The sequence below is a fragment of the Plecotus auritus genome (assembly GCF_963455305.1).
Source record: "Plecotus auritus genome assembly, chromosome: 7".
Lineage (NCBI taxonomy): Eukaryota > Metazoa > Chordata > Mammalia > Chiroptera > Vespertilionidae > Plecotus > Plecotus auritus.
This window is the reverse complement of record NC_137774.1, coordinates 22,246,957-22,271,979: the sequence shown is the minus strand read 5'-3', so window position 1 is coordinate 22,271,979 and position 25,023 is coordinate 22,246,957. Positions and strand designations below refer to the sequence as shown.

At 38.3% G+C, this 25,023-nt stretch overlaps 3 protein-coding genes across 4 annotated transcripts in view; 1 reads left to right on the top strand and 2 right to left on the bottom strand.

Annotated features, from left to right (window-relative positions):
• VMP1 (vacuole membrane protein 1) overlaps positions 1–11,653 on the bottom strand; it is a 121,854-nt gene extending 110,201 nt beyond the window's left edge. Inside the window, exons 1-2 of the mRNA XM_080680911.1 lie at positions 11,521–11,653; positions 11,230–11,436 (exon numbers count right to left, since the gene is read on the bottom strand). The gene's annotated coding sequence lies outside the window, so the exon portion shown is untranslated. The remainder of the gene's footprint in view (positions 1–11,229; positions 11,437–11,520) is intronic.
• On the top strand, positions 11,459–15,714 carry PTRH2 (peptidyl-tRNA hydrolase 2). Its single transcript, XM_080680912.1, has 2 exons — positions 11,459–11,598; positions 15,033–15,714. Exon 2 carries the CDS (start codon positions 15,033–15,035, stop codon positions 15,570–15,572), a length of 540 nt encoding a protein of 179 aa, XP_080537038.1. The 5' UTR covers positions 11,459–11,598; the 3' UTR covers positions 15,573–15,714.
• Positions 15,715–17,480: 1,766 nt separating this feature from the next.
• The window catches only part of CLTC (clathrin heavy chain), a 62,788-nt gene continuing 55,245 nt past the window's right edge, over positions 17,481–25,023 (bottom strand). For both annotated transcript variants that reach the window (XM_080680909.1, XM_080680910.1), the window contains 2 exons: positions 22,763–22,838; positions 17,481–20,751 (listed from right to left, as the gene is read on the bottom strand). In XM_080680909.1, coding sequence (XP_080537035.1) covers positions 20,627–20,751; positions 22,763–22,838 — 201 coding nt within the window. In that variant the 3' untranslated portion in view covers positions 17,481–20,626. The remainder of the gene's footprint in view (positions 20,752–22,762; positions 22,839–25,023) is intronic.

Sequence of the window (25,023 nt, the reverse complement as noted above, 5' to 3'; positions counted from 1 at the left end):
ACTACTTGTTGCGACCAATAGCACAAGTACTTTCTGAGCAGCACTTCAAAACGTAAGAAGTGGAAAATTGGGTCTCTGAATGGTTTGACTCAAAACAAGAAAAGTTCTATTGGGACGGTATCCACAAATTACCTGAAAGATGGGGGAAATGTGTAGCTAGCGATGGACATTACTTTGAATAAAGCACTTTCGATGTTTCTCTTGAAATTATCGTGTTTTCCTTGATTACAAAATCCGCATTATTAACCAGTACACCTAGTAGAATTAATAGTAAGCAATAAATGAGTTTACTACCAAATCTAAATGCTAGAGAAAAAAAATTCTAAAGAATATTCTTTAAGAAGAAAGCAATGATCCCCCAAATTGGCTGAGATAAAGAAATGTAAAAAAATAAAATGGTAAATATAAAGGAAAATAAAAACAAATAATGTATAAAATAAGAAGAGTATCTAATTTGTGACAATATTTTTTTAAAAAGTGATATTTGGACAATAGTATACAAATCAGGAAGAGAAAGATTAAAGTTTTCTAAAGTTGGGGAGCATCAAAAGAATACATGACAAAAATAAGTCCAAATAGACTATATACACCAATAATCAAAACAAACATAAACAGATTAAATTTGTCACTTTAAAAATATCCCAGCCCGGCCAGTGTTGCTCAAAGGTTGAGTGTCTACCTAAGAACCAGGACGTCACGGTTCAATTCCTGGTCAGGGCACATGCCTGGGTTGTGGGCTCTATCCCCACAAACCAGGTGATGTGCAGGAGGCAGCTGATCAATGATGCTCTCTCATCATTGATGTTTCTACCTCTCTCTTCCTCTCCCACCCTCTCTGAAATAAATAAAAACATATTTAAAAATAAATAAATAAAAGATTGCAAGTTGTATTTTTTAATCCTCACCAGAGGATATGTTTTATTGATTTTTATTTACCTATTTAAAAGTAAATAAATAAAAAGATGGCAAGTTGTATTTTTTAATCCTCACCTGGGGATATACGTATTTATTTATTTATTTATTTTATCCATTATATTTTGCTCCAAAATTTTGTGGTTTAAAAGAATCATGTAATATTTCTCATGATTCTGTGAATTAGGATGAGCAGTTTGGTCTGGGCTAGCTTGGCTTTGCAGCTAGACAGGTTTCAGCTGGGACGCCTTGTCTTTGCTCCACATGGTCCCCTCTGCTTCATTAGATTAACCTGGGCTTTTTTCACAAGGGCTGAAAGTTCCAAAGAGCAGTAAGAGAAGACAGGTCCCAACGTGCAAGTGTTTTTCAAGTCTGTGCTACATAGCTGACTTTAACTGAAGCTAATCTGCCATCTATCTACACAAGAACTCTGGGCTATGTCTCTGGAACCAGAAGCCCTTGGTTATCTGTCTCTTAACCAACTCTGGCGCCAGCGCCTCTTGGCACCTGGTAGTTCCCCTTCCTTTAGCTTAAACACATTCCTTTTCCTGCTGCTAGAGACTCACTACTTTTAGCTAGAAAATAGAGTCTGGGAGGTGGAAGGCACGGAGGATATCCATGTCATCTTGCTGCCACCCAAGACACCACTGGTATGTAAGTTTTCTTAATAAATTCTTAATGTAATGATGGAGTTGTCAGCCTTTTTCTCTGGTCTTTCTGGTGGAGAAATTTTATGTAGCAAAGCCTCTGTTTGTGCCACACTTGCTAATATCCCCTTGGCCAAAGCAAGCCTCATAGCCAAATACAGAGTCGAGGGGTTGAATAACAGACTAGAAGTAAAATCATCTTGCAAAGGGGTAAGCATACAGTGAGAAGAATTTGTGATGATTTTGTATTCTAACACTCAATTTTACAATCCATCACTGTATTCTTTACATGCATTCCTTGGCAAAAGTTAGGAAGAGTAACAATAGCAATGTATGAAAAACAACTTGTAGAGTTGAATATTGGCATACTCTTGCTAGCAATTTTATACCTAGGTATATAGCCAATAGAACCTCTTGCAAATGTGAAATATCACATGTACAATGATATTTTTAGCAACACTGTCTTAAAAGCAAAAGTTATAAATAATTCAAATGTCCATTGCAAGGAAAACAGATAAATTGGGCTAGTGTTACATAATGAAATAGTATACAGCAGTGAAAATAAATTTTTCATTTACTCATTTATCAAATATATACTGTGTGCCAGGCATAGTTTAAGATACCAGAAACATCAGTGAACAGAAAAAAGTCAAACATATCAGATAGAGATAAGTGCTATAGTGAATAATAAAGAAGTTTGATATGTGTTCAAATGTATCTGTGTGTGTGTACAATTTTTAACAAGGTGGATAAAGAAGCTTTCTCTGAGAATTTGACATTAGAGAAGAGCCATAAAAAAATATGGGCATGACACACACTGGCCATTTAAAAATAAATGGCACCACAGACCTGGCGCTGACCAATACTCAGCTTCCCCCAAGTGGGACACAGGCCCCACGACCACCATGGAGCGACACCCCACCAAATCGCAGCCAATGCTGCCAAGACCCCATGGTGCAAATGCGCCCCACAGCCCAGCCCAGCCTGGAAACGGTCGCTGTGGGCACTGGGTAATGATGTCATGTAGCAACGCCCGGCTTCCTCTCTCTAGTGACTAGCCTCCTTGGAGTTTCGTCAGCCCAGGAACCCGAATTGCTTTATAGCCAGGTGCAAACATTTTACAATTTAACCAAATGTTTGTGAAGCCTTTTCACGTGCCTCATTTCATTTGATCCTCACAGAAGTCCTGGAGTAGGTAAATAGGAGACTTGGTAGAATCCTATTTTCTTTTCATTAGCCAGAAAACGGAGATTTAGGAAGTTTAGAAACTTGACCCAACTGAAAAGAAGTAAGAAATGGTGGAACTTGGAAAATGACTTCAGAGGAGATTAAAAATGGCGGCAGAGTAGGAGGATGCTGCACGGACATGCTCCCAGGAACAAGCTGGAATTACAACTGAAATACGGAAAGGCTTCCTGAATAATCAACGGAAAACTCACAGGAGAGAACCCGATACCCAAGGATTGAAGGTGGAGGCCACAGAGACTGGTAGGAGGGGCAGAAGCACGAAAGGGCTGGCCAGGCACCCACAGATGGTAACTGAAGTCCCAGAGAGATATCTCAGCTGTGTGTGTATGTCGGGGGGGGGGGGGGGGGGGGGCGGGCGGTGCCACAGAGAACTCTGGGATCTAATCCTGAAGCTGGGTTCTCCAGCGGAGAGCACCAAACTGAGGAGGGTACCCACATAACATCTAGCTGTGAAAAACAGTGGAGTGCTGCCTTCCAGGGAGTTACAGTTGAAAGTTTGAGCACCCTCTTGAAGGGCCAACACACAAAAATTCCCTGTGGAGCCCTATATACCTTGGGCACTGGCAGAGGGAGGGTGAAGTGGACTGGAGCTGTGAGAGCAGAACCCAGGACTGGGGTCTCAGGGGATAGAACTCAGAAGGCAGACACCCTAAGTTTCCTGGGCTGAGTCATTCCCTCACACAGCTGAGGACATCTTTCCCACACAGACATCTGCCTTGCCTGGGGGGGAAGACAGTCGACATACCCTATTGGAAAACACCTTGCCCTGAGGCCATTTAAGAGATTAAAAGTAACAATTAGCTCCAGGCAGAAGCAACTGCCCCACCCTGTTGAAAAACTCTCACCACACCTGAGGATGATTGCCTGGGGGCAATTACCCAGAATCCTATTAGTCTGTAGACAGAGGCACTCTCTGGAGGCTTCGAGTCTTTGCCTGACCCAATTAGTCAGAAACAGCCTTTAACACTGTCCTGCACTAAAGATCAGACAGGTGTAGAGGATCTACCTAATACATAGTCACAAACCCAAACAGACAATCAAAATGAGGAGACAAAGAAACAACCCCCATATGAAAGAACGAGAGAATTCCCCAGAAGAAGAGATAAATGAAGCAGAGATAAGAAATTTACCTGAAACAGAGTTCAGAGTAATGCTGTTAAAAATGCTCAACAGTATGAAAAAAATATAGTAACTATGAAAAAAGAACAGTCTGAGATAAAGAATGACATAGCACAAATAAAGAACACATTGGAAGGAATACACAGCAGATTAGGGGAAGCTGAGGATCCAATCAGTGAATTAGAAGACAGAGTTGAAAATATCACTCAGAGAACCAAAAAGAAAAAAACAATTAAAAAACAGGAGGACAGCTTAAGGGAGCTGTGGGACAAGGTGAAACGTAACAATATTAGAATAGTAGGTGTGCCAAAAGAGGGAGAAAGTAATAGGGAAGGTGTTTGAAGAAATAATGGTAGAAAACTTCCCTAACCTGGTAAAGGAAAAAGTCACACAAGTTCAGGAGGCACAGAGAACCCCAAACAAGAAGAACCCAAACAGACCCATGCCCAGACACATCATAATTAAAATGCTAAAAATTAAAGAGAAAGAGAGAATCTTATAGGCAGCAAGAGAAAACTGTTACCTACAAAGGAGTTCCCATAAGGCTGACACCTGCTTTTCATCAGAAACTCTACAAGCCAGAAGGGAATGGCATGAAGTCTCAAGGTAATGGCGAGCAAGGATCTGAGACCAAGATTACTATATCCAGCAAGACTATCATTCAAAATAGACGGTCAAATAAAGAGCTTCCCAGCAAAAAAAAAAAAAAAAAAAGGCTAATGGAGTTTATCACCACCAAGCCAGCATTACAAGAAATCCTAAAGGGATTGCTAAGAAGAAACAGAAAGAGAAACCTAGCCATACAGAATTAAAATAGTTCAATAATGACCCTAAATGTAAATGGATTAAATGTTCCAATCAAAAGGTGTAGGGTAGTTGAATGGATACAAAAACATGACCCAACTATATGCTGTCTACAAGAGACCCACCTCAAAACAAAAGACACACACAGGATGAAAGTGAAGGAATGGAAAAAAATTTTCCATGCAAATGGGGAAAAAAAAGCTGGAGTAGCAATATACTCATATCCACCAAAATAGACTTTAAAAGCATCATGCTAAGCGAAATAACCCAGTCGGAGAAAGATAAATATCATATGATCTCACTCATTTGTGTTATATAATGAACAACATAAACTGACGAACAAAAATAGAGCCAGAGGGAAAAAAATATATACTAGAATATAATAGAAGTAATCCTGTTATTTACAGATTTTTAATATTTCCTACAACTTTTGTGATAGCCTACTATGTTAGTACAGTTTTGGTAATATTATTATACTTAAAATCCTTTGATTCTTTTTTTTTTAAAATATATTTTATTGATATTTCGCAGAGAGGAAGGGAGAGGGATAGAAAGCTAGAAACATCGATGAGAGAGAAACATCGATCAGCTGCCTCCTGCACACCTCCCACTGGGGATGTGCCCGCAACCAAGGTACATGCCCTTGACCGGAATCGAACCCGGGACCTTTCAGTCCGCAGGCCGACGCTCTATCCACTGAGCCAAACCAGTTTTGGCAAAATCCTTTTATTCTTATAATATTAATATTTATTGCATGTAATATTATTATATGTAAGATCATTTTTCTTGAATAATTGGTGTTTATTGCAACATCTTATTTAAAAGTATTTTTTGAGACATTAATGTTTATTGTATGTAACATTATTATATTTAAAAATTTTTTCTTAAAATAAAGAAAACACTGAAAAAAAGAAAGAAAGAAAATGACTTCAGGTTTTCTCACTGTGCAGAATATAGTCAAACACTGCTACAGTTAAAATATTTTACCTTTTGTTCTCCCTGTGTGATCTACAATAATAATCTGCTTTGTGTTGATATTTACTGCTGTGTTGCTGACAATTACCTGAAAGAGAAGTTGAGGTGCTTCACTGGGCTGGAAAATCAGAAAACAGGTCTAATTAAGCAAGTTTATCTACATGTATAAAAGGCTAAATTGACTCTCGCATGCGCAATACATATAAAGCTCTCGCTGGCGCCAATCGCACGCATATGTTTCCATCTGTCATTGTCACTCGTGAATTTGGTTGACACTTCTATTATAGAGAAAGGGCGAATAATTAAAATATTTCTTCTAATTATTTTCCTTTCAATGTGCACGAATCCATGCACCAGGACACTAGTTTAGTATAAATTAAATAATATTCCTGTGCACACAGAAGCAGTGCTAAAATCTACTCAGTAGATCTCCAAAACTTAAAAGGGGCAGGAGAACCTTGTATACTCTCTTGATTACATGGCTTTTGCAATGTGGAGACTTGAAAGGTTCTGGAAGAAAACAGACTCAACAATAAGTGAAGAAGTGGCTAGTCAGATCAACCAATTCAACTTTATTTGTCTTTATTCTGTCTTCTTCTAGACCACAGAGCAAGCAGCATTTGACAGAGCTGAACATTTCTTAAAAGAATTCTGAATAGCCCTGGCCCGGTGGACTCAGTTGGTTGGAGGGTTGTCCTACCAAAAGGTTGCAGGTTCCATCCCCAGTCAGGGCACATACAGAAATCAGCCAAGGAGTGCATGAATGGGTAGAACAACAAGTCAATGTTTCTCTCTCTCTAAAATAAAATTTAAAAATGTTTTATTACACTGTTTATTCTTTCACTTCTGTATTTATGTTTTTCTCTATCAGGCACCCGAATAAAGTATCTGTTTGTCTTTGTTTCCCACTGTTTTCCCCAGAACCTGGGACACAAAGTATTTTGTTCACAGATTGGATGAATGAACAGATATGGCAACAGATGTCACTGTAACATGATCTTTCCATGCAAAGAAAGTAAGTGCTGGAAGACATTCTTAAACATCAAATCCCCAAATTTCAATTCTCAAATTCCATGTTATGGCTTACACAGATAATGTGGCGAAAGGGAAAAATTCTCCCTTCCTTCCTTTGGTTCTTTTTGGCTGACTGAATAATCAAATTAACACTAGACAGACTTACAAGAGAAAAATCAAATTTAATTTCATGGGCACAGAAAGCCCATATACATCAGAGAGTCAGAGTCCCCACATACATAACAGGTTCAGAGACAGAAAGGGAAAATGAGGTATATATGAAATTCTGAGCTTAAGATGAGGTAAGTAAGGCATCTTGGGGCTTGAGTGTCACCTGCAAGGCGGTTACAGCAGATATTCAGTAATTGGTAGTTTGCCCTGCCATGTACATTTCTGATAATCTCCTATTATGGGCAAGGCCTCTAATTAAAATTCTTCTGGGGAGTTAAGTGGGACAAGGTGGCAGAAGTTTCTCGATCCTGCAGGGTCTCAGTTACCTTTAGCTGAAAATAATCTGCATACCACAAAGGCACACCTTGCAGTGACTCATTATGAATCCCTACAATGTAAACTGTTAACAATAATACAAAAAGGTTCAGAAAATGACCTACAAGAATGCCTCATTTTGTTAAGAATCCCACATGTTGTAAAACATTCACAAAATGAAATTACGTAAATACATTTATTTACTGACACTTCATTAATAATAAGCAAACAATAATCAAGTAAGCAGCAACATAAGGACCTGCTTTCAGAAGAGGGTTGGGAAAGGGTTCTTAGCAACTGCCCAGTAGGCTACATGATGATGACGCTGATGATAATAATCATGGGTAACTAAATGCCAGGCACTATTCTAATGCTTTACTTAAATCTATTTATTTAACCCTAACAAGAAAGGTACTGACTACACTGTCAAGGAGGAAATTGAGATTGCAAGAGGCTAAGTAACTAGCCCAAGGGTTGCACAGTAGTAGAGCTGGAATTTGAACCAAAGCAATTTAGCTTCATAGCCTTGACTCTTATCACTATCCACCCGGTCTTTTTAGAAAAATTTGTAAAGACCAAGGTTATTATTATTAATGAACCTGAAGAACAAGAGAAAATACCACAAAGATATGTATTTCTGGAATACTACTGACAAACTCCATAGCAATTATAGTTACACCAGCTGATACAGGATTACTCAATAGGTTGCTCTTGCTTAACTTAAAAATACCTTAAGCTTTAAGTATCATCTTTTATCTAACACAGAACAGTATCACCCATTCAAAGTTCCAAAACCTTCAAGAAGCATATTTTTAAATGAGTTTAAATAAAGGTTTACATAACACATAATATCAATTCAGCACACTCTACAAAAAGTTGCTATCACAGACAAAATAAGGAGTTTCTTCAAGCAATAAACTCCTTAAAAGTTTACTTCCAAAATATTTGCAAGTCTCTGTGGAAACAGATTTTTAACTAACACAACAAACAAGTTATCAATTCAATTCATTCAGTTTGTTTGCGTCTCTAATCTGGAGTTTAAGCGAGACCAACAAAGAGCATGTGGGCAAAAAACAGCAGTGATAATACGTTCCTGGCCCTACAATCTCCAAGAAAGGGGAGAGACTAAACAGGTTTTGTGCAATCAATGGAAGCAAAAAGAGTTTCCAACAAGACAAAGAATTAACTCTTCTTCAGTGGCTATTTATCCAGAATGAAATAATTACAGAAATGACTCCACAGATTAAGAAATAATCTATACTAATAAAAGAGTAATATGCTAATTAGATCAGGAGACCTTCTGGATGTCCTTCCAGACAAAGCCATGGTGGCGGGGCTGAGGCAGAGGCGGTTAGGGACCATCAGGCCGGCGGCGGGGGTGGTGGTGGGGAGAGGAGCAGTTGGGGGGCGAGCAGACCAGCGGGGGGGGGGGGAGGGGAAGTTGGGGATGAGCAGGCCGGTGGGGGGGGGGCAGTTGGGGGTGAGGTCGGCGGGAGGGGGGGCATTGGGGAGGAGCAGGCCGGCGGGGGCAGTTGGGGGCAATCAGGCCGATGGGGGGGGGAGGGCAGTTGGGGGCAATCAGTCCAGCAGGGGCAGGCAGTTTAGGGGTGATCAGGCCAGAATGGGGGGGCAGGTCTGGCTGAGGGACACCTCCCCCCATGCACAATTTTGTGCACCAGGCCACTAGTCTATATATATATAAGGCTAATATGCAAAGTGTCCCCTTGGGAGTTCGACTGGGAGACCTGGAGTTTGATCCCTTGCTATGACGTGCTCTGACCACCAGTGGGCGGCGCGGAATGAAGGAAGACCCCAGCCGGCAGCCAGGGAAGAGAGGCCCCAGCCAGCAGCCAAGTAGCCAGGGAAGGGAGGCCCTGGCCAGCAGCCGGCAGCCAGGGAAGGGAGGCCCCAGCTGGCACTTGGCAGCCTGGGAAGGAAGGCCCCGGCCGGCAGCTGGAAGGCCCCAATTGGCTCTGGCCAGGTCTAGGGACCCTACCCGTGCACAGGTTTCATGCACCAGGCCTGTAGTATAACAGAATAATGAAATTACAAACAGCTTGGAGAAATTTTTTTAGCAGGAGCAAAGTAATTAATACAGCTTCTCATATGTATTAGCAACATTCAGTGAGTGAGACATGTGTTACAAAGATCCTGTCTTTTCCACTTGCCAGAAAGAAGACACCTTGATACCTGATACTAACAAAGCATGAACTCAGAATAACTGTTCTGAAGAATAGAACTAATTTTCTTTCTTTATAACATTCCACTGCAAATCTTGCCAACCGCAGTGTTTTTGTTTTCATGGAATTTACAAGATTAAAGGGGGAAGGAGGGATGTATACACACATATATATCTCTTTACTACATAAATCATTTTCATGCAAACCAGGAAATACTACTAAACCATATAAAGATGTCTAGAGACAACCTGAGCAGAACAGAAAGAACACTTGGGATCTCATTTCCAGTTCAGGTTCTGGCACTACCTAAGCCATAGGACCTTACGCGAGCCAATACTGACTGTTTCTGGGCCTCAATTTTCTCCTATTAAATGAGAAAAATCTAACTATATGTTCACAGAGATTGCTTCTACTTCTAAATACTGCATTCAATAGGTATTTAATTATATATATAAGCACCAAAAACCTCAGCTTCCTCTGCACTTGTAAATTCTTAAGTAATAATACATAATGACCAAAAAAGATCAGACTTAGACTCTCAAATACAAAGCTATACTCATTTTCCGGTCACCTACTTATTAATTAAGGTGACTAACTCAATGGATTACAGTATCTAATTATTCCTGGCTAGCTTTTATTGTGTTCAAAAGTAGGGCAAAGATCATCTCAGAGAAATGTATGATAATAGTTTCTGATAAATACTACACAACGTAACACACCAAATTTTGAAAAGATGCAAAGGAACAGAATTCTGCACTAGATATGTCCAGATTTCAGAGTAAAAGGTCAATATCACCATATTTTCACTTACATAGTGATTTCACATTTACTATCTCAATCATTGTGACATTCCTATGAAATAAAATGAGCAGCACTTTTACCAACCAGCTCAGAAAGTTAGGTAATCTGTCAACTTTCACTCAATAAATGTTGGAGCCCAGACTTCAATCCAGGTCTTTGACTTAAAAGTTTGATGATATTTTACAATTCTAAAAAGTGGTTATTCAAGCCAAAGGCAGGAAGAAGATGGAAAGTGAGAAAATTTGGGTAATCAGTTCCTCGATAACTGAACTGAACAAAAAGAATATGAGACCAGCCCTGGCCGGTTTGGTTGGAGCGTCCTCCTGAACACCCATACACAGGTTTTGGGCTCCATGTCCCGTGGGGGTATGTATGGGAGGCATTTGAAGTTTCTCTATCACATCCGATGTTTCTTTCTCTCTCTCTCACTTTCTCTCTCTAAAATCAATTTTAAAAAAAAGAAAAAATATAAGATCAGTGTTTGGTAGTTATAAAGTCAATACGCAAATGTACTAGCTATTAAAACTAATGATAACCTCTAATTTATGTAATTCCACATCTCAACAACCTTGTCACCTCGTTTCAGACAGGTGTGAAAAAATTTTCTAAATAAAAAATAAGAACAAGCTATACATTAAACAACACGTCTGAATTTTGTTTAAAAGCGTATGCTTCTAAACAGCTTGGTCATCAGCAGGGAAGATCTCCATTTACTCTAAAGTCCTAGAAACCGGGGAAGGAAGAAGAGATGGGTACTCTACAGAAGCTTAGAACGGCTTGCAAATCAGTGGCTCTCAAGGCAAATGGTCGGGAGTCCAGTGTGTGGATTCAGTGTACCGGTGGCCAACCATGGAGAGGTGTCCCAGATAACCTGGCTACCGCCAGACAGACATCCAGAGTCAGGAGCACCCGAAAACACTGCTTGAAGTCGAAATCACGGTGCCCCAGGTCTGCACGGTGTAAGTGGGAGAGCTCCGGAAGAAGCTGAGCTCTGAGGAAAGTCTCGGGCTTCCGTCCCCAATTCCCCGGACTCGTTTACCTACCCGCTCTGACCCCGGCTTCTCCGGATCTCAGGATCCTAAAAGCGGCACCTGACCGACTCTCACACCCGCCGCTGGGCTCCGGCAAAACCGGAACTCGGTTACGTCACATCCGGTCCGTGTTCCCCCGGGAGACCGTCTCCTGAAGAGAAACGTTCCCACCTCCTTTCCGCAACCTGGGCTGACGGTCGCAGGATTTCGGTTCGGGACCTGTGGGCGGAGCGAGGAAGAATGACTGTTCTCTTCGCGGCTCCTGATCCGGAACTTGTTGTCAAGGAACCGCGGAAGAGGTACCTCGTCCGATCGAAGCGTGCTCGCTCCTCAAAAGTGAAGAGCCTAAAGACGCGAGCGAGGCGAGGAGAAGCTCTCTAGGTAGGTCGGCCCCTCACTCGGCGAAGGAGAGGATGTCCCACTCTCCAGTTGGGATGTTTCTTCCCATCTCTTTCCGTAACCGCACCCCCACCTTTCCATCTTCGTAAATTGCCTTCCGCCCAATAGCTGCTGCAGCCACTACTGTTCCTGTTCTGCTAGCCATTCTTTGAAAGAAGGGACCAAGATGCTAGGGAGGGGGAGGGCCCAGAATTTTCACTTCCCAGACAAAGCCTCCATTCAGGCAGCATCGATGTGCTCGCTCCGAATGTGAGAAAATACCGAGCAGGCCTCGCACTCTGCTGAGTTTTTATTGAATACCCCCATCGTATCGAGTTGTTGAGCCCTACGAAGGAAAAAAAAAAAGGTTTCTAAGAATATGATCGAAAATTTGGTTCCTAGACATAATGGCTAGAGAAATATTTCTTTAAAATATTAAAGTAGACGCCAGAGACTATTATCCACAGGCGGAGTTATGTATAAGTGCTACAACAGCTGGGAAGAATAAATAGTTAAGACTGGGGTTGATAAATATTTTAGAGACAGGCATTTGAACTGCGCCTTAAGGAGTAAAAAGATGTTTTTGTTTGTGTGTTTATTAAGTGAAGAAAAATAATTGCAGGGAAAGATTGCTGCTTGAAGGGACCTAGTAATTTAGTGTGGCTGGATAGTACAGTAAGCAGGATCGTAGGTTAGAAGGATAAGGTAGGTTGTAACCAAATTGGGTAGCGCTGTAAATTCGTGCAAATGGATTTATGTTTTATTCTTTAAGCGTTTATCCAATGATTTTTGAGCAGGGAAGTTAGACTCAGGTTTGTGTTTTAGGAGCATAATTATACTGGCAGATGGACTAGGATGAACTAGGGCACGAGTGAAGCAAATGTGGAAAGATTAGAGGTAGTGAAGTTAATTTTAGAGGCTTTTGGCCAAGAGATAATTGGGGCACTACTTAATAAGGAGATGGTTTAAGACAGATCAATTCAACAAGTTTTGGTGACTGGTTGGTAGGACAGAAGAGAAAAAGTCCAGAGTTACTTAGAAATGAAGAATACAGAAAAAGGAAGTTTGAGAGGGAAGGGAAGATACTGAGTTCAGTTTAGAGTACTTCATAGACATCTAAGTGGTGAAATCTAGCAGAAGCTGGAAATTCAAGTTTGGAGCTCAAGAAAGGCTTTAGGGGTCTTCAGCATAGGATGATTTGGGAATAAAGCTTTGAAGATGAGCTTTGTATCATGACCTTGATATTGAGTACATTGTAATACTGCTCTTATTAGTTATGTTACTGTGGATAAGCAGCTTCTCTGATTCTTATCTTTAAAATGAGGCTAATATTTTCCTTTTATTTTCATAGCAACAGTAATGGAAGTAAAAGGTTTAGCATGTTATTCAACATATAATAGGTCTTTTTTCTGTACAGGGTGGGACAAAAGTAGGTTTACAGTTGGTCATATGGAAAAGAATACAATAATTAATAAATAATACAAGAATAAACTGTTTTGTGTATTCACAACTGTAAACCTACTTTCTCCGGATAGTACCTGATTTTGATATATAAGATAGTTGGTTACTTTGCAACCTATAAATTAGAGCAGGGAATCTAATTGTTCAGTTTAGAGTCTGGTTGTTAGATTATCAGGGAGAAGTCCCAATGTGGGTTCTAATAATTTTTTTCTGGCTGCAAAGACATCTAGCGTCATACAGTCCTATGTCTGCACAGCCCTGTTACTTTATTAGGCACACCAGTTAAAGAGGACTGAAACCATGTGTGATCCTTTGACCTCTAGCCACTCCATCACTAACTCTCTTTTGAACCCTAAATGTTTGTTTCCTCAGGATTTTGTTTTAGCCCTTTCTTCATTCTACTTTTCCCAGTGGCCTCATCCACTTTCATCACTTTGATTACCTCAGTTGTATGTTAAGTTCTCTTAAATCTGTATTTCTAGCCTGGGCTTATCTTCTGACCACTAAAATGTACATATAGGCTATCTGAAAGGAAGAGAACTCCTATGAAATCTTTTGTAAGTAGAAATGGATGGTATAAAGTGAAGAAGCAATTCCTGTTAATTTATATGGAAAAATTTGAGTGTTCCCAGGCCCCAGAAAATAACCTACCAAATCATACTAAATAATACAAGAAACCTAAAATAATACTTGCATAGTAAAAGCAGTGCCACTCTTACTTCTCTGGGTGCATGCTGCCTCTATATTGAATTGCTGAAAAACAGTGAACAATTTTTGCTTTCTGCCTTTTTTTTTGTAAACTGGAAAATCTCCTTCGGATTTCTTTTTGTTACTGAAAACAGGTACTAATGTACGTTTTTCACAAAAGCGAGTGATGTAACATGAATTTTCAAAATGTGGGAGATACCTCTATCTTTTTTATTTGCTAGACATCTCTGACCAGGATGTCTTTTGGTCAAACGAAATGTAATATACAATTTAAAACTGATTTCAGTATCTTTACTTTCAAACATGAATTGTACATGTTAAAAGTTAATTTTGTAGTACATGAATTATATCTCATAAGGTTTAACATCCCCTCCCCCTGCACTATCCTTTTATTAAAATATTTGGTAAAACTGTATATAATTTACCATATAAATTTTGAAGCATCAATGTCCAAATTTTAACATGAGAATAAAAAGAAAATTTATGATAAAATATGTATTTCCAGGATTTGTGCCACAGAATCATATGAATCCAATAACCTCAAATGTAGACTGGTATGTTTTATTGGTGACTCAAATACCATGAACAGCTTTGCTAGGGTAACAAGAATTAACTTTTAAGATAAAAAAGGATAAAGGATAATCTCCCTTTGTTTTTATATAATGCACTCTGGTAAATTCACTGTATATTAAATGCAAAAAATATTTTGTTTGTATGTAAAATGAAATTGGGTTCGTTTTGTGTATTCAGTTTTGCACTTATAATGTCCAATGGTACAAATCTTCACTTGTAAGACTTACAGCATTCTATGCTCAGGTCTATTAAACGTTAGCAAGGCACTTCACTCCAGACCCATTACATAGACAACCAGGAACTTGTCTGAGGGGCTGGTATGATCCCACACTGCATTATGAAGACACTATTTAATAAGCACTATATTCCAGAAAAGGGGGTGGGGGAGTTATTCTTGGTTTCTTTAGACCCTTTGGGCATCTTGGTAAACAGACTGAGGAACAGAGCTTTGTTGTAGCCAAGAACAAGAGAGAGACTTCTTATATGGAGATTCAAAATGACTTAAATTGCTTCATCTGTATTGTTGAAATTTTGTTGAAAAAGTGGTACACACATAAGATCCAAAATATATTGTGCCTTTTTTCTGGGTGACCTCATAGTTTTAAAAATATTGTTGCTTATATACTATCAAGGTATTTGATAAGCCTATAACTTTTCACTGCTGTGTAGTGATAACCTTTTTCCTTTCCTTTAAGATGCTCTCCAAATCCTTGGTAATGGAATATTTGGCTCATCCTGGTGCACTCAGTGTGGCTGCTGGAGTAGCTTGTGGCATGTGCCTGGGCTGGGGCCTTCGTGTACGTTTTGGGATGATCCCCAAAAGCTCAGTGAATGAGACAAACACAGAAACCAGAACTGAAGCAAGCATCTTAGGAGAGAGTGGGGAGTACAAAATGATTCTTGTGGTTCGAAATGACTTAAAGATGGGAAAAGGGAAAGTGGCTGCCCAGTGTTCTCATGCTGCTGTTTCTGCCTACAAGCAAATTCAAAGGAAAAACCCCGAATTGCTCAAACAATGGGAATACTGTGGCCAGCCCAAAGTGGTGGTCAAAGCCCCTGATGAAGAAACTCTGATTGCATTACTGACCCATGCGAAGATGCTGGGACTGACTGTAAGTTTAATCCAAGATGCTGGACGTACTCAGATTGCACCAGGTTCTCAAACTGTCCTGGGAATTGGGCCAGGACCAGCAGACCTAATTGACAAAGTCACTGGTCACCTAAAACTTTACTAGACAGAATTTTGTATCATGATTGTCTCACCACAAGTGTTTGAAACTGTCAAATTCTAACAATAAAAGCTGAGTTTCTTCCCCCAATTTAAGTGTTCTTGAGGTGAAAATCTGTTCCCATGTTCTTCTGTCATGTACTTGGCACAGTTACACAGTTATCTTGGGCTAAAAAGAAAAAAGAAGTTGGTTAAATTGTCCTAGTTGTTTAAGTCCTGAAACAAAAAATATTTAAGAGAAACAGGTCACAACAAAATTGGATTACAAGTGGGGTAACAGCATTTCCTATGCATGGTTAGGTCCCTCTGCATGTTAATAGCTCTTCTTCCCCAAGACTGTTGCTGTCACCATTAGAGAGGATCAGGGGTTCAAGGGTAGTCCCATTGGATGCAAGTTCTTTCCTACTGTAACTTTCTGGATGACTGAGCACCTCCTTTATTAATAGATGTATAGCCACCCACAAAAAGCTTTAGACTGTAACCTGCTGGATTTTTAAAATTTATGTCTCAAAGTTGAGGTTTAATAGCATTGATATAACCCACCTGTGCAGTGTTTCATGATCATTTCTCAGACCCCCTGTGGCCAGAGGTTCTCAGCAGTGGCTCTACATCATAGCCTATAAAAACTGCTTTACTTCCCCTTTCCTAACAGTGAAGGCATTGAAACTTGTGAAGTGATTTGTATGGACCTTAAAGGTGGTAATGGGCACATGTAGGAATTTATGGTCACTGTGAAGTGAAAGTAGTGCATCATCACAACATCTCATTGTTTACCTAGAACTTAAGGAATTAGATAATTCAATTATTTATGGGCATCTTTATTTCCCTTTTGATCTTTATACAATTAACATGACATAATTCCAGTATCACTATACCAGCTTCTCAGCTCCCAAAGCTATATAGCTTCTAACCTTTTTGCAATGTATTCTTGCAAAAAGCCCTTTTTATGAGAGCCTTTTAGGAGGATCCTGGCAGTATTTCTAAATTTAGTATATCCCTAAGAATTACGATGCCAGGGAGAATTTTGATAACAGGCGCATGTTAAGTGGCTCCAACTCTCCATGTTAACTTGAAAAATTAGTATTAATTAGCAGTTAACTTCAACATAAGCAGCATGATAGCACAACTAAGGTGTAAGTTCAAAGGAGTTTGCAGGCAGCCTTAAAAGTTACAACATTTGGTCAGTTTTATACCATTTACACTGGCATATTACAGCACAGGAGAAATTGCAACTGTGAATGATGCCACAGTAGCAACTGTTTCTAAAGAGAATGTTTATACTACTAGATTCAAAAGTGATGCAACAAAGTGTAATTGATTTGAAGAGAACTCAATCCTAAATGCATGGTTCTGGCTCAGGTAATTTCTGAGGCTTGCCTCAGACTGTTGGTTCCACGTTCAAAGAACTGCATTCCCCACAGAATGGCCTGCTGTGGCTGATTCAAGTAATTGTAATAAGTCATGGCATATCTACTAGGATGAATTGTATGCAAATTCTGGTGATACATTTTGTTCTCTAGTTCACCTGTACTTAGTATTTATTTAATAGGATTCATAATCTTACAGGTCTTAAAGTATGGGCAGAGCCCATGGGTTCTCTAACACACTTTCAGGGGGTTAAAACTATTTTTATAATATTAACACATTATTTTTCTTTTACACCGTGGGCAAAACTGCTGGCACCTTTCACAAATTAAGGCAGTGGCACCTATCTGTACAAGTAATTTTCACTGCCCTCCCCACAATAAAAAAAAAAAAAAAAGTTTCACTTAATGCCCTTGATGAAGCATTAACAGTATTATTAAATTTGACCCTTAACTACTTATCTTAATATTCTGTGTAGCATTAAACACTTCTGGTGCACATCGAAATATGACAAAAATACTTGTGAGGCTGAGTGGTGAGCCGAACTAGCTGCTTTTATCATGGAAAATTTTTATTGGCAAGAACCACCGACAAACTGGTTATCCAGATCTGAATGTTTGGTAGGAATCTCCTCATAAATAACAATTGACAGGATGTAGGAAAACTTATATTTGCCTCTCATCCAAGCTTCTCCAAACTTAAGAATTTTCTGGTAAGATCAGTGTTTCTCACAAATATCTTACAATGTATAATGTGTCAACATTTAGAAGAACTATATAACGTAGTAAATCTGTCTTCCACATAACCAATGCATGAGGGTACAAATCATGCATGGGTAAAAGATCCATTCAAAGTAAAGACAGACCAATGGATTTTAATATAACAGTATAAAAAGTTCACTTTTATAATTTTAGATTCCACATTTCAACTAACCCCAAGTAACTTAAAAAGGCTATTAAAATACTTTCCCAGTTACAAATCTGTGAGACCAGACTTTCTTCATGTACTTCAACAAAAACAACATATAACAGATTGAATATAGAAGCAGATGAGAATCCAGCAGTCTTCTTTTAAGACAAACTCTGAAGAAAGTTATAAAAAATAGTACAATGGCAGCCACTCTTATCACCTGATCTTTGTTTTGGGAAATACAGTTAATTTATAATTCTTTATGTTAACATGGAATGAGTTTATCACTATTACATTTAAATGGATTAATAATTTTTAAAATTTGTTTTAACTACTAATACAGTAAATATCAATAAATGCAACCCCATATAAACTTTGGGACCTTCAATGATTTAAGAATATAAAAGGATCCTAAAAAAAAGTTTGAGAACCACTAGAGTGAGAATGTCTGCATGACTAAATCAATTTACAGCAAAGTTAAGCAGCCCTACTCAGAGATCACCAGTTCGTCTCCTGCTATTATACTGCCTATGTTGAAATAGTTGTCAACAAATATCACAGGTTTTGTACAAAGGCTGTATTTGGATATTAGGGAAGATCACTGAAAGCATGCTTACCTTCTGAAAAGTTTCCCAGTAATGTCTCCCCTTCCTCTATCCTGTTTCAGTTACATCGAAAGTGCTAAGGACTCTTAATACCCATGGTTAATTGTTTTTAATCCCTTCTCCAAGACCATCATTCAGAGTCATGTTAGGAAATCCCTTAAAATACAGTTCATTACCAATTCATTCTACTACTTATTGTACAACACTTACTATTGTCTAGTCTTGAGCTAGGCATTTTGTGATTTAAACACAGTCCTGCAAAGAATTCTGAAAATTACTCAGGGAACAAGCTCAGAAGTTCATCTTGTTCAGGATTTGAACCCAAGTCAAAGCAGTTTCTCTTTCTACTATAACCCATTATAGATGGCTTAAGTGGCAACTCAGTATTATAGCATAAGACTTTTTTGCTGTTCTTAAAAAAAGTTTAAAGTATGCTATAAGGAAACCTTAACTGAAGTATTTTGTTTCTATTAGAGAAGGGAAGGAAAAGAGAGAATAGAGGTCTAGAACACATGATGAGTCTGAAAAGAATAGGCTCACTAGGACCATGACTATTCTCCCTCTTAATTTTCATAATGATGAAAAAAGGGAGCCGAGATCCAGCAGAAACACAAGTTCAGCCAGATCCTGAACAGCAAGATGTCTTCACTAGGACAAACAAAAAAGGGTGATTTTCCAGCTAATATGTAATTTTCTATAGGAAAATTAGGTGGGAATTAAAGATAGGGAACGAAAAGAGGTTCTAACTTAAAAAAAAAAAAAAAAAGACCCTTCTGTGGCAATACAAGGCTAGGCAGAGGTCTCTCTAACTCTACTGATGATTAATAGTGAAATGAACTTAAAGTAACATTCTTAGCCATCAGCCAAGAGTTGGATTCAAACACTGGTTTAAAAAAAAATCGCCTTAAACTACCCATAATTTGGGGACCCTTACAATTTCATGGTGAGGAACAGCATGAACTACATGTTTCTATATATTTATATCAAGTTAATATAATTTCACATCCATGACCTTGTTCATTGAAGTAAAATGCTTAGATAAAACTTAAAAGTGCCACTTGGTTAATATGATGGAGATAGCTGAAATGTAGCCCACTATAGTGTGCCTTATGTTATAATGTGATATGTGTTTTCACATGTCCCGATCCTTATTCCATTTCTGCTCTCATACTTCCCTACCCTTGGAATTCAATATGGAACTACCAAAACCATGGTTCCTTTGGTTTAAGTTTGAGAGGTATTTAATTAAAACTGCCATTCTACATGTTATTTCCACAGTCCAGTAATTTATTTTAAATTTGAGTATTTTCAAATTCCACAAACAAAACTGAAGAACAGCAATATTTTGTTTGAATTCTCTCTTCTGTACACTCAGTGATCTAAAACACCACAATATCCAACATACACAAACCTCAGGGAAGGGTTAGTAAATACACACAGATTGGAATCATGGTGCTCTTTGTTCTTGAATGGAATGGTCCCACAGAAAAAGCACAGGATACAGCACAACATAAGGGCACCTGTTACATATGGAGTGAGCAAAAACACACTAGCATTTTCTATATGCGTAATCAGGAAACCTGCATAGGTTAGAGGGCCTCTTATGCTCATTGAAAAGTCAGGCAAGTTGTCTGTAATGCATTTTCCCAATACTTTGGAGAGCACTGTAGTCCAGTGTAGGATGTGCTGATTATGATTAGTGTTGTCTTTGTTGCATTGACAGTCTCGTATGGTCACATACCAATATTTTTGCTTTAGCTTTTCTTTGAATAAAAGAGATTTAAATGCATTTAGACAATACATATTGTAAGCTGTTTACATACACTAAATTTAAGAGCTTCAATATTAGAGTTTTTCTTTAAACACTACAGAGTGCAAATCAGGTTCTTCACAACAGATTGAATATTAGGCAGTTCTTCAAAGAACAAAAGGGAAGAAAAAAAGCCCAGATGAATAAAACATTGAAACTATTCCCCTTTGAAAATAAATTCTAAAATGATGCGGAATGTGAAATAAGCTTTTAACATAGGTGATCCAAGTTTATAGTTAGAAATAAAACGCAGTCCTTCATGAAATAAAGGTTACAAGAACATGTGCCTGTTTTCCTCTGTTATAAACTGAGAAGTGGGTAGAGACGATGTTTCAGTACGAAAATAGGCGACTACAGGATCAGCTTTCCGTTTCACATGCTGTACCCAAAGCCAGGCTGTGGCTGCCCATAGGGTGGTGCAGTATAACCATAGCCAAAAGGTGCCTGGGGAGGGACTGCAACACTGGGTCCTGCTGTCAGCATCAACTGGGGCTGACCTAAAGATGGAAAACAAAAAGGAGCAGGGGCGGGGCAAGGAGGCAGTAAAAATTGTTAGCATTGTAGGACTATCACACTCCAATCTCCCCTCCTCTAGTAGCATAATCACAACTTTGAGTTTTGGGGAGCACTTATGACTGCACAATTTTGGCACTGACAGTCACCCTAAGAAGGGTCCTGCCTATAAAGCCAACAAACAGTGCAGAGCAAAGGGTCAGAACTGTGACAGTAATTATGTTACTTCATATCACCTAAAGCAATATGCACATGCATGCTTGACATCAGGCAAGACATCTACTTAATAAGCCTTTTTACAACATGGTGTTTGCACATTATATTTGATGACAATATAATTAGCACGGGAAAACAATTGTTTAACAGACATGGTTTTAACATAACTGAAATTTTAAAGTTATTGAAATTTCTGATTTAAGCACATCTACATGATAATGAAACCTAATGCATTTTGAGCAAAGAATCTAGTACTAATTTAGAGAAAGCAATTAAAAATAGCAAGGCATATTTAAATATATATTAGGTATGAAATACATTAGCGCATACAACCTCGTTTATATATTCTGTTGCCCCTTTTAGGAAGTTTAAATAGTTGTTGACCACATACAGAAAATGATCCATAGAGAAGCTGGCTTATTTAGAGGGAAAAGACATGTAACACCTCTTCCCAACTGCCACAAAAGGACTCAAACTCCCACTAGAACGAAATCCTAGAGCAAGATTTCTCCCAGCACAAGCGACCTCGTATCTCCCCTTTTTGTGAATAACCAACAAAATTGTCTTTAGTGAGCAAATTCTTTTTGGAAACTAGCAGTGTCTAAAAATCACTTCTAACCTTGATATTGACATTTGTCTTGAAATTTCAACCCCAACTGTCAACTGCCTATAAGGCCTATCCATTTAAATACCCTAAAGGCAAACCAAATTGAGTAGGTGCCCCCCAAATTATTACACTCATTTTGTTTTGGTTCCTACTGTGTTTCCTATCTCAAATATGTGAAATATCTTGCTCCCATCTCTAATAATCTATTTAAAGTTTATCTTTTCCAACTTTGTCAAAGTTACCCTGATCCTCTAAATCCCCAAAGTCCTTTTTATTTATAATATAAATGAGGCAATGTCATAATAGATTTGAATATTATCATTTCCTTTAGCAGGATGAGATACAATGGTTATAATTTTTTATCTAAAGGACACTGTAACCTATACTCTTCAAATTCATTGTTCAAATGAATCTGTTCACCAAGAGTGAAATGGAAAAGGTAGTTGAGACGTAAAGGTGTAAGAAGAAACTAAATTCCCTTAAATATTAACTGAGAGTTTGAAGATCCTCTCTCTCTAGAAAGTTCTCAAATGGAATCTCTATTCAGGTTCTCTGCCCCAGTTAGAATTTAAATAGAGGTTGTATTCTTTATGTAAAGAAGGGGTAGGGAATGTCTGGCTCCTGGGCCATATAGGCCCTTGAAATAATTTAGTCTGGCCCTACCAAGGCAATTACAGGCAAGACTAGAAATTCAATAAATCTAGGAGCTTTTTTCATAGCAACACAAATTTATATTAAGTGAATTATATTAAACAAATGATGTTACAAATACCCAAATGACCCTGGCAGAAAAATGGTTCCCTATGCCTGATTATAAAGCATTCTAAAGACAGCCTTGGCACTTCTGAAAACTGAATTCACCAATAATTCTTCTTCAGTAATTTATGAATAAGCAATCAACCAGTGACCAGGCAATAGAAAAACTGAGGTTATGATCTTAAGATTTTGGAGATTGTCTTTGCATTTAAGATTACCTGAGGGGATAAAATTAATGCCTGCTTTGAGACTGTTTGGGGGGTGGGGTGGAATAACAGTAGAGAGAATTATTTCTTTACTCAGTGAGCCTTTTGCACTTTAGAAGCTTATATTTCTATTTTGAGGTAGAATCCCTAAAGAATGAAACATTTATATCTACTATTATTTCTGTAAAGTTAAAAAGAGATAGAGATTACCATAAACAATAGGTTGCGTCTCTGTAGCTTGTTCTTCTTCTTTTCTCAGTGATTCTGAAGCATCTAATTTGTCCACCTGGAGAAAAACAGGTAATGTTAATTAGCACCTCAAAAGTATTATAAACCTAGGTTTATGGCAGAAAGTGGAAAAGCCTTAGTTTATTAAATTTTGTCAAAATAAAAAGACTAGAAAGAACATTCTCAGGCCCCCTCAAATTCAATGGCAATGTTCATACTTCAGTCAAGGTGATTTTCAGCACTGTCATTATAAACCCTCCGGAAGGAGGGATTTATAAATGCCATTAAAGCGCACGCCAGGCTAAAACTGGGCATGCTAGGTTGCAGCCAGCCTGAGGGAGGGAGATAATGAGAAGGAACCACTTTTACAAATGAAGATTAAAGCCTACCAAAGATAATAATGAACTCAAGACTTGGCAAGACTTCCTCCCCAAAGGAAATGGTACTCAAAAAAAGTAAAATGAGTCTAATGACTGGACAAATACTTATGCAGAATAAGCTACCTTTTGCCCAGTGTGCACAGTTTCTGCTGATACTGGTTATAGGTACAAACCGAAGTTTAAGACTCAAGTGGCTCCATATTTGATTATTTTAATATAAAGACAGGCTGCATGTTTTTATGCTCTATTTTCTAAGAAGTAGCCCTTTAAGAGTTTTTTTGCTTTTAATTAAGCCACAGTAAATGACTATTATATGTTAGCTACTCTAAATAAATGTAGATACTATCTGACAGAAATAAGACTGTAGAGGAGTCCATATGTATTAATGAAAGGAGGTAGAATACATAGGTCCTTCCACTAACTAGCTGTGTGACCTTGGCAAACCACTGCACTGACCCTCAAAAAATGTCCTTGTCTATATGAGACAGTTGAACGAGATAATCTGTAAAGTGCCTTCTAGGACTAACATGATTTGATTCTGTAATTCTGTGAAGAATTAGGAAGAAGTCATCAGGACACTAGGATTAGGGAATCTCCACTGCACAACTTTCACTTGCCTTTTGTACTATATACTATATTTGTCTTTTAAACTATATTTAAAAGTCAGTATCTCAACCAAAGCATATAACTACATTATACTTAAAGTAAAACTACACTTCAAATCTCAAAGTTATTGCTACCAGTAGTTTTCAAAGTCATAAATGTGCAGTGAGATGGGGGCAGAGTTCAGGAAGAAACTTTTTATTAAATGTTCCTCAAAAAGGCAAATAGTGAAAAAAAAATCACTCACAAAAAAAGACATGCGAACATCAGTGAAAAAGCTATAAAGACTGCTAAAAAGGTTAGAGCAGCCCCTGATTTCTTTTTGAAATTATTTAAAATGGTGTCTTGGAGTCTTCAGATAGGCCACTAAGATTAGGATAGTATTTCATATGTGTACTAATTTTTTAATATTAAATATCATAAATGTGGGTCTAATCCATCCTACATCAAGGAACAAAATATGAGAAAAGTAAGCTGAGGCAGACTCTAGACACCTTTAGATAAAATGTGGTTTCCCCACCCTAGGAAGTTGGGTTAATTTGCTTTTGCATACATTTTCCTTTTTATACCCTAAGTGTTCATCTGTTATAAATTACCCAATGTCAAATTAAAGACCACTATCGAGTGTAAGTACCATGAAAAATACCCACAGTTTGGTATTCAAACTTACAACAAAAATTATTACAGCTGTATACTTTAAAGTATGGTATGTGCCACCAAGGGTCAGATGGGGTTCTGCTAACCTAAACAGTATCCAAGCTAAAGAGGTTGTACAAAAAAATACATGGATGAGTGTACATTAATAACTACTAAAAAGAAGAAAAATTAAACAACAAAAAACCCACCACTGAATAATACATTTCCAGACTTTCAAGGAAAAGAATCTAAAGTGAACACATGTTTAAAAGTTAATGTCTGAGTCAGATGTTGGAAACAGAGACCTATTACAGAAGTACATGTAAGACTTAGAAGAACTAGCAATATCACAATGCCCAGGCACAGACATAGGCAGGCTGGGCATAGGGGGGAAAAACACAAAAAAATAAGAACTCTGAAAGAATAGCACCAAGCTAAGCAAAAAAATTTTGATTTTTCTATATAATAGGACAGCCTCTGGCACAGCAACATCCAATTTTTTATTCCATAGACCCAATTTAGATTGCTCAAAAAAGAAAAAGCAGAGAAGGCTGTTACGAACACAAGCTTTTGTTAAGAGCTGTAACAAAAGTTTCTGATCCTTGGATTTAAAAAGAAAAATTT